A 10,464-nucleotide genomic window follows, 5' to 3' on the forward strand; every position below is an offset into this window, starting at 1 on the left:
GAGTAGGGGATTGTCTCCCGGTGTACTGTCCAATCACCACCAGAAGGACCCCACTGGAAATAAGTCTTCTTCTAGACTTTCGTGGGCTATCCTTGGTGTTTACACCGAATAAATCCAATCCAATCCAAGATAAAGAGAGAAAAAAAAATCTATTGATTCCCTTAGTGTTTTTCACATTCTCTCTTCTTAAAACTTGGATATTAGCTTGTATGTTAGTTTGAACATCTACAATAACACCTATAACCAGTAGAATAATGTAATGTTTTAATTTTCTTCAACAGATGATGATGATGATAGTTCAGCTAGAGCAAAATCAAAAACCATGTGGTACACAGCACCACCAATGTTAAATTCACATAGTGTCCACAGGTAATGTTATATCTATTATAAATCTATGTGTCTTTTGCCACTGGCTCAATCTAAAAACATTGTAAAAAATATAGGTATCTCTAGCAGGTAGATACCAAAGTTCTTATAAAAACAAGATAGCGCTCTCGAATTCTGCATGCAAATTCTGTAACAATGCAGTGTAGTGCACCCTCTTGCAATTATAGTTATTTTTTAACTTTGACATCTATGATTTTGGTGCAAGTTCTGTAAAACCATGGTAGCAACTAGGACACCCTCTCTAAATTACAGTTACATTCTGTGCAAATTGGACACTTCTATATTATAAAACTTTGGACAGTGCTATCTTGTTACAAGATCTTTGGTAGATACCTGCAACTTTACATGAGGGCAGTATAATTGCCAGATGAGAAAAAATAGTTTTAATATCACATGCCTGTATCTTTGTTAATGCCCATTAATGACTTAACCATAACACCAATGCATTGTCTCATAATCTAGGCATTAATACTAAAAGTGAAACCATTCCTTGGTCTTCTTCCAGATGTCACACCCATGTCCATTTTTTTTGCTCTTAGAATAGCATGGCGTACAATGAAACATACACTATTACATACCATATTTTTGCAAATATAATTATTCATCCAGTTTTTTGAGGCTTGTCTTTTTATTCAGACAAGTATCTGAATAACAGACTAACAGGATTGCCATTGATTTGTGTAATCTTTACTTTGTGCATTTTCCTCAAAACAATAAACTTTTGAACAAACTTATCAATGACAATGAAATGTAATCCAATTGTAAACTACAATCAGTAGGTTTTGATGACCATATTTTGTCTTTGTCTATTTTTTGTTTTCTATTACTTGATTTATTTTTCCTTGTATTTTTTCCTATTAGTGCTTAGAGGATAAGGTGTTTAAATATTCAAGTACAATATTATTTCCATATATTTATATTTAATTTTGTTCTAATTGCAGAGGCTGTTATTAAGAAATTAACATATTCATTAAATCAAAATCATGAGTTTGTCAGTTTATATCACCTTATGTATTGTACTGGGCAGCAATACATTTCTTTAATTTGCATTCACATTATTGGAGAAATGGAACATATATAGAAATTCATATGTTCATAATTTATTATGTATTCCTTAGTGAGGACGGTGATGATGATAATTCAAGTTTAATGTCTGGTTCTGCTGCCAATGGTATGACGTCAAGTGCAGAAGAAAGAGAGCCGTCCCCAACCCCAAGCAAGGTATCACTACTTAATGAGCAGATTCAGGACATGCAAACCAGTCAAAGGCACCTTCAGCAATTAATTGAGGATTTACGAGTAAGTCTACTGAAGAAGGAATTAGAGCGCTTTAGCCTGCTAAAATCAATATTTGTTTATAATACTAAAATGGAAGTGCACTTTTGCTTATTACCCAAACATAATGTGTTAAGTGTAACTTTTAATTCTTACCATTATTTAACATTTTAATATATATCTGTCTCTTATACACATCTGCATTTATATATACAATTACTGTATCACTTTTATTTCAGTCTACCATCTTTTTTATTTCCTCAGTGCTGTAGTTTCCAAGCCCAAAGAGCTTGCCAACAGAATAAGTAAGAAGCGATCGGGAAGTGTAGATAACATTGACATTATACGTAAGTTTCCTAATTACTGTATGTTTCTTTGTACTCTCACAACTACGTTTGTGATTTAAAGAGCAGCTTAGCTCAGTCGGCTAATCTGGTAGTAGCCACTGTGTGTGCGCTGAACCGTGGAGATCTCTAGGTCCCCGGTTCAATTCCCATCGCTGCCTCTCCTTGTGTTTCAGCTAGAGGGCTGAAATACAAGTTACATATAACTCGCCATAGACATTATACTTTAATTATATTATATATTTTTTAGGCCATTGTGGCCTAAATGTTATGCTATGTTTCTCTATTTCCTGTTTTTATTTTGAATTTTGGTCAATATGCTATCTGTTTCCTATACTGTCAGGATAATGTGGGAACGACTATTAATCTCCGTTCTCATTACAAACTGTTTATTATAATTATTGTATACCCGATTTTAATTACTCTCTTTATAATCCACATCTTTTAATGTGAAGTGTGTGCCCAAGTTAAGGACAATTGATACCATTGGTGTTAATGACATCAACACCTAAACTTTAATACCAATTAATATTGCAGATAGCACTAGACAACCAAATGCAGTTGATTTCTGACACAGTGCAAGAATCCCAGTTTAAATATGATGGCATTGACGAGCAACTTTACGACATAAACAATCTCCACCACAGAGAACTCATGGATCTACGCCAGGTCGTGAGATCCCTGGAAGAGAAGGTGGAATACCAAGCCTCGGAGAGGGCACGGGATTTTCAAGATGCAATTGGCCAGTGTCAAACAAGGGTGTGTATTACTACTATCAACTGTCCATTTAGTTTTTATATATAGCACCTCATGTAAGCAACCTTAAACAGCTTCCTTCTGTTTTCATCATTGGTCTCCTAAGCTCTGTCTAGATTATTAATTAGTTTTCTTTGACAAAAAACTGTTGTATGCCCATATATAGTCATGACCGTCAAGGCAAGCAAGGTATGCAGTGCATACTCTGGCTACAACAATTAAGAAAAAAGAAAATATAGTAGTACAGTTTTTTTTTATTTATCATTTCTTAGCCACAATCTTCTATATAAACCTTAATTTTTCGAGTGGATTGCTGTAGTTTATTGGAAAAGCAAAGTCTTTCAATGTTTGGCCTACTTTGGTAGCTAGGATAAGTCACATTCGGGTCTATCACATCTTACTCTCAGCTGCTTAGTATTTCCGCATTGTTGGTTTTAAATATCAACCAATCAAGTATTCAGTGAGTCAATGGAAGTCAGAGCATACCCTACAACACCAAAATTTGCTATTGTGACAACCGTGTAGTGGCGTCAAAATAGCCAATTTAACACGGGAATGGAAGCAGTGCTTCCAAGAGTATGTGCGCATGCTCTTCTTCTCACAAATCAGGACCTTCACTGCCGATCGGGTATTCTATCTATAGGCCTATGCCAAATCTCAATGATTAAAGTTTAAATAAATTTGCATGCAAATAACCGGTATAGAAGAAACTTTGAATTATTATATTATTTGAATTGAAATATGTTAAAATAGAGGAATAGGAATTATTTTGAAAAGAAGATACTACAACCATGCCGGTATTAAAAATAACATACATTTGTATTTTGGCTATAGCGCAATCTGATCCTGTATAGTAGTAGGCTTACAAACTTTTCCTACTTGCAGGCCCTAGCATCAGTGGCATAGGGGTCTTGAAATGGAAGGGAGGTGATGTGGTGGGAAGGTAAAGTGGGGATCGGTGATTAGGTGAGGGGGTTAACTCGCAAAATAATGTGATTTGAGGTGATTTTTAACTACTTGAGCATGATTTGTGGGCGGTGGATGGGCGAGTTTTTTTATCAGGGGGAGGGGCGTGCACGACCCTCACAACATCCTAGATATGCCAATACATAGCATACCCTTCAATTTACCCTACGGTCCGCTACTGGTCATGATGTGCCTATATATGGTCATGATGTGATGTCATCATGACCATATTTAGGCATGTCACATGTTTTTGTCAAATAAAATTTGATAATCTGGACAGAGCTTAATACTGTAGATTATTCTAATTAATCACAGTGTGAAAGCATGTCATGTTTTTATCAAATTCGAGAGAGTAGAATTATTCTTTTTTCTGTAAAAATAATGAATTACTTAAAAAATGTCCATGTTGATTAATTGATTGATAAGTTTATAGATTGATTTATTGGTTTATTAATTGATTGATTGATTGATTTGTGACTAGCCTCAGTTTTAGAGTAATAATAATTATATCATATCACATTTTGCAATCCTTATTATGAATTTGATTTTATTTAGTAATCATGAATTTATAAAATATATTGTTTCACAAATATCTGTTGTTGCAGATATCCAAGATGGAGCTGGCACAACAGCAGCAGCAAGTCATTACGCTGGAGGGTTATCAGTACAATGCTAACACTCGTGCCATCGTGTATAAGGTCACCAACTTTGTACTAGCCATCTTAGCTGTTGTTTTTCTCATCCTCTCAACATTAGCTGGCATAGTCGCACCATTCTTTAAAACTAGGTGAGAATTTACTTTTGAAAATTGTTTGTTTTAATTTTTCTTGTAGATACACGTTAAAGATATGCTGTCTGGGTCATATCTTGACAAACCCTTGAAAATTCAATTATCTACATAAATTGCTCATATACAGATTAAAGAGGCCTGTTTATTCTTGCAACGAAAGGATAAAATGCTAAAAAGCAATTGTTTGTATAGAAAATAAAAGAAATAAGAGAAGTTTTCACACTAGCACGATATCGATAATGACTTATCGCGTATACGATAAAAAGTATTTTCACAAATTAAAAATGACATCATAATGATGGGAAAACGATAAAATCGTTTTACTACTACAATTTTATCGCTTTTCCCGTGATTATGACGTCATTTGATTAGATACGTGAAAATATTTTTTATCATATACGTGATAAATCGTTATCGAATCGTGCTAGTGTGAAAACTTCTCTTATTTCTTTTATTTTCTATATGAACAATTGCTTTTTAGCTTTTTATGGTTATCGTTATCGTTGCTAGAGTAAACAGCATTAAGGATCAAATATTTAGTTACCAATTTCCAATGAAACATTTAAATTGATCAATAGTTATATATCGGTCGTCAATGAAATATAAGTATTATTATACATTGAATAATATATCTTGAACATTTTAATTTTCAATATATTTATTGTTGAACATTCCTAAATGTTACTGTCAAACACAATAGCCTGTCTGTCTATACTTATAGGATGTGTTTCTACTGATAAAAACAAAATAATCAATTTTTTTAAACCACTTTTTAAATGAGTGCCAAACAGCCTGCTCGCGTTGCAACTGCATTTTTGATTTCTCGAAAATCGGTTTTCGTGACGGAAATTACGTCTCCATTTTGTTTATAAAACATGTTGTTTTTTTAACTGTATAGGATAGTGTCTTTCTCATTCCTGTCATGATGACGGTGTGGGGCGAGAAGGCAAATGTTTTCGGCTGTGCTCATCAGCACAATGAACAAACGACCAAACTAGGACAACGGTAGGCCCAGAAGAGTGGAGAGGCCTAGGCCCAATATCCCCACAAAATAATTACAAAACGAATTCGTCGCTCCACATGTTTGTTGACGTTTTTAGTTTGTAGGCCTAGGACATGAACAAGAGGACAAATTTTTTTGAAAGTTCGCGCCTAATACGATCTAGTCTTTGCAGTGATTGACCTGGAAGTCACATTTAACCTGATAATCGCTTTTTTTGTGTTGCAGCTAAAAGGTGCACAGCCAAAATCGGTTATTTGCCTATCCATTGCGTGTTTTTAATCGCTTTTTTCAAACTGGTCCCGTTTCTACTGCGAGAATAAAAGCGATTTTTCGAAAAAGCGATTTTTTAATTGATTATTTCTTTCCAGTAGAAACAGGCCCTTAGTCTTGCATTATCCTATACTCAGATATTGAATTTCTTTTTGCTAGTTTAAGATAAACCTTTTTATTTTATTTTTCAGAACAAGAGCATTTCTGTCAATTATATTTGTTGCGTTAATTATCTATGCTTGGCAAAAACGTGAATTAATCGAGGAGGTAACTCATTATGGATTGGTACATTATAAACACTTGTTCCATGATCAAGAACCCCAAGTGACAAAACAGCAAACATAAAGCAAGAAGATCTTAGTACCACAATAAGTTAATACGTTTGCATTACCAACCATGTATTGGGAAGTTGCCATTGTCAGATGGAGATGTGTTTATACGGCTGTGCAATTTATTTACCATGTATTATCATTGCGATTGTTTTCAACATGAGATTATGAATGGTGCAATTGTCTTCAGCGCAGTGTTTTTAAGGACCATGTGTATTTTTATTGACCATGCAAGTGTTTTTGGACACTATATTGGCTATGCAAGTGTCTTGCAGGAAGTTTATAAGCCATAATGTCTTGAACCGTAAATCATACATGCATGAATGATGTTTATGGACCATGTGATTGCCTTGAATGATGTTTATGAGCCATACAATTATCTTCAATGGTCTTACTAGCCATGCAATTGTCTTGAATGATGTTCATAGGCCATGCAATTGTCTTCAACGGTCTTAAGGGCCATGTGGTTATCTTGAATGATGATTATGAGCCATTCAATTGTCTCCAATGATGTATGTGGACCTTGAGTCATTTTAAACAACATGTATATCAACAGTGTCATGTACTTAAACACAGAGTTTATTGGCCATGCGAATGTCCTGAGTGGTGTTTATGGGTCATGCGGTGCGGTGACTCATCTTTTTTTGGCCATGTGATAAACGATAGTGATTAAGCATTCCATTCAATCCCATTCTATTTTATGATATATGATTTTAAAATTTTGAAGGAAAAAAATTGCCACAAATAATAATACTGCCTGTGCTGGAAGTGTAATTGTAAGAACAAACTTGGCAAAGCATTGTAATAATATAATAATAATAATGATGATGATGATGATGTATTGCGTCTTTAAATATAGTGTACATATATTATTTGTATAATGTAAAGAATTCGCTATACTACTAACAATACATTTTTTTTTTACAAAGAAATTTAAAAAATACATCCCTAGTATTATTTGAATGTTTTACATTTGAGACCCTTTCTGCTCTATAAGGCTTGGGCTGTTGATTGTTGAAATCTTCAATTCTCTATTTAACCCTTTCCAGTCTGCCCCATTACCATTGCCTGAGGCTGTACCAAACCTGAGAAATTACATCATCTACACTAAATGTCGGTATTTTACTGGGCGAAGCATTTTATTTGGTCTGAATACAGGAGGCCCTCTACAGAAATACTCATAAATTCTATAGAGGGCAGCATAGCTATAAAAAAAATAGCATGAAAGCTATACAGGGCGTACGTACGACGCCCCTTGCTATAAAGTATGGTGAAAGGAATATACTATTAAGAATATACTATTATTACCATATTTATTATTACATTATTATTATCATTATTATTACATATTATAATTGCTAATATTGTTACACATTATTATTATTGTTATGATAATGTTGCTATATTAACTAATATTTATAATAAAATTAGGATAGATTAGACAATGTTAATGCAAGATTTCTAAATTGATTAATTTTATTTTTCTACAATTTAAGATAGTGTTTATTAATTATAAATTAATTCTAAATTAATTATAATAGTATGCATTACCATGCTCATTTCAGATTCAAAAAGCCTTGAATACTCAAAATAGAATTTGAAATTGATGAGTTCTTCATAAGCTGTTTAGTTTGATATCATTTTATTGTACAATTTCTGTAAATGCTCTTCTATATATTCATAGTTGTATAAGAATAATATTCCAAAATGTATTTTTGTTTCCCAAATGTTTAAAAATGATAACCTATAATCAATTTACCTATTGTAATGCAAATTCTTACTAAATTATATTTTTTTTCAAAAGTGTAGCATTTAACAATATTAAAAACCAATTGTTTAGATATTTTAGTTAAAACAAGTGGAAGAAATTGGTGCAGAGGTTGTGATTTGGTCTTCCAACTCAACGGTTGGGGTTTTATTCCCACTCAGGCTACTTGCGTTGTTTGGGAAAGGCACTTTCTATATTATCTCCGCACAGAGTATAAGTATGTATCTGGTAGGTTAGAATATGAACGCACTGAGTACTCGCTACCACATTTATGGGATGCTCGGCATGGAAAGTAATAGTGTGTTTTATAGTTGTTCTGATGGAACAGCTATGGTAATAATGTGAAGAGCCTGGACTGCTTGCCAATGTGAATCTCTTGAATTTGGATGTTGAGACTTATATGCAAGCAGGAGTTGCAACTTACTTTTGGTGTCTTGTTGAAAAATATTTATAGAGAGTGAAAATTTATAGTTTCTACAGTTTAGATTTTTCATTTTATTGTAATTTGCAAGATCTGCTTTCCTTTGCAAATTTGAGAACATGAAGCTGAATGTCTGTGCCTGATAATGTGTAGAACAAGAAGTATTTTTGTAGCCTTGATTATACCCATTGTGCAACGTAGATGATAGGGTCAAATCGATAATGACTTTTAGAAAAATTAATGCAATACATGTGAAACTGTTTTGACTGCATTGTGGTTGGTTGATGTTGACAAATGAGGGAGCTTTGTCTCTTGTGAGTTATGACATGCTGTGACGATATTTGAGTGTCAGATAACAAAAATTGTTATCAATGTTTTTTTAACATTTAAATTGCAATATGGAATTTGGACCTTTCCAAAGAGTCAATCAAGACAAACTAATTGACCAATGAAAATATGCTATTTAGTCGGCATATTTTCGGGAATTTGTGTACGTCCCACAAACAGTTGTAGCGTGTGAATTGCGTAATCTCAGCAGAGGTGTATCTAGGGGTGCGCGGGCGCGCACACCCCTCCAAAAGTTATTTGTCTCCCCCAGGCACCACCAAAAAATCATGGTCAAGTTGTTAAAAAGCACTAAAATCACCTTATTATGCGAGTAAGCACCCTCTCAACTGATCGTCGAGCCCCCACTTCACCATCTTCCTGCTTCCTCCCCCCCCCCATACCCCCACTACAATACTCCTAGATACGCCACTGCATCTCAGCACAGCTACTATTCAAAGTTACTTGGACCGATGGATGCTATTATAAATTTTGAAAATAATAGTGATATACATATCAGATTATTAATATAATGATGACAGGAATATATTATAAATGTATGCTCTTCTAATCTACTTTTATTAAATATTTTTATTCTATGTTTTTTTTTTATATGTATTAAATAGTTGTATTAAATATTTTGTTAAATATGATTTTCTGCAGTTTCAAAAGTTTTCAATAGTGGCCTACATGTGGGAATTACTGAAGAGATTTGATTCTTGTGTTTTGGTTACTCCAGTGTATGGTACATTGTCATTGGTGGCTCATAATTTTTTACCCATCCCTCTGCAGTGCTAAAGCTCCAAAGTGGAAGATGTGTCCCCATTTCATATATTAAGAACCCTCATTTTAGCATTTGTATGCTTGCAATTAGAATTCAGTGAACTTGCTTTACTTCAGCACAAATTTGCGCAAGTGTCACTGAAAATTGCCAGTGAATGTATTTTCTCATGATAAAACTCTTTTAATGTTCAGCTTCAGATATTATGTTATATTTTAGTATTATTATATTTAATCGAAAATATTAATTGTTATAATTATTTATTGATGTAGTTTTATAAATTTATTAACCCGAATCGTGTAAAAATGAGAGAGCTATAAAATGAGCATTGGTAGAAATATATGATAGCTTACATTCCATTAATATGCCTATTAGAATAAAACACCCGTGAGTGATATTAATAACTCTACTAGTTTTGTTTTGGTTTTTTTGTTTTGCCTTGTTATTGACTTGAAATATAATGATGTTGAAATATTCATGGAGGTTATGACGATGTTGCTGCTGTTGATGATGATTGTTGATGATGATGATGATGATGATTAGAATGTTCATGATGATACTATTGCAATGGTGATGGTTGTGATGATAATGACGATGTTGCTGATGATGATGACAGTGTTCATGATGATAATATGGCAATGGTGATGGTGGTAGTGGTGGTGGTGGTGATGATGATGATGATGATGATGGTGGTGGTGGTAAATGACGATGGTGGTGATAATGATGTTGATGACAGCAATGGTAAAGATGGTGGTGGATGTGGGTTGATTATGATGTTGATAATTTTTATCATTTATAGTAAATTTTCAAAGCGTCAGATTATGATCCTGGAATACTCAAATTCACTTTTGTTGTTTCTAGTCCTGTGTGATTTTTAATGAAGTGGCAGGGGCGCCCCCCCCCCCCCTTTTTGGAAACAGGGGCGCCCCCCCCCCCCTTTTTGGAAAGTTGAAAATAATGATAATAATAATAATGATAATAATAATAATAATTAATAAATTTTAAAAAATAATAATAATAATAGTAATAATCCATCGACCCCCTCCCCCT

General features: G+C 33.7%; 1 protein-coding gene across 7 annotated transcripts in view; it reads left to right on the forward strand.

Moving 5' to 3' along the window:
- Nucleotides 1-9,823, forward strand: part of LOC117124694 (transmembrane and coiled-coil domains protein 2-like) — a 57,330-nt gene extending 47,507 nt beyond the window's left edge. For all 7 annotated transcript variants that reach the window (XM_033271026.1, XM_033271027.1, XM_033271030.1 and 4 more), the window contains 5 exons: nucleotides 282-369; nucleotides 1,506-1,686; nucleotides 2,544-2,765; nucleotides 4,334-4,515; nucleotides 5,983-9,823. In XM_033271026.1, coding sequence (XP_033126917.1) covers nucleotides 282-369; nucleotides 1,506-1,686; nucleotides 2,544-2,765; nucleotides 4,334-4,515; nucleotides 5,983-6,136 — 827 coding nt within the window. In that variant the 3' untranslated portion in view covers nucleotides 6,137-9,823. The remainder of the gene's footprint in view (nucleotides 1-281; nucleotides 370-1,505; nucleotides 1,687-2,543; nucleotides 2,766-4,333; nucleotides 4,516-5,982) is intronic.
- Nucleotides 9,824-10,464: the final 641 nt, after the last annotated feature.

Source organism: Anneissia japonica, unplaced genomic scaffold, assembly GCF_011630105.1.
Source record: "Anneissia japonica isolate Jap-2015-1 unplaced genomic scaffold, ASM1163010v1 scaffold284709_len978187_cov192, whole genome shotgun sequence".
In the NCBI taxonomy this organism is placed as follows: domain Eukaryota; kingdom Metazoa; phylum Echinodermata; class Crinoidea; order Comatulida; family Comatulidae; genus Anneissia; species Anneissia japonica.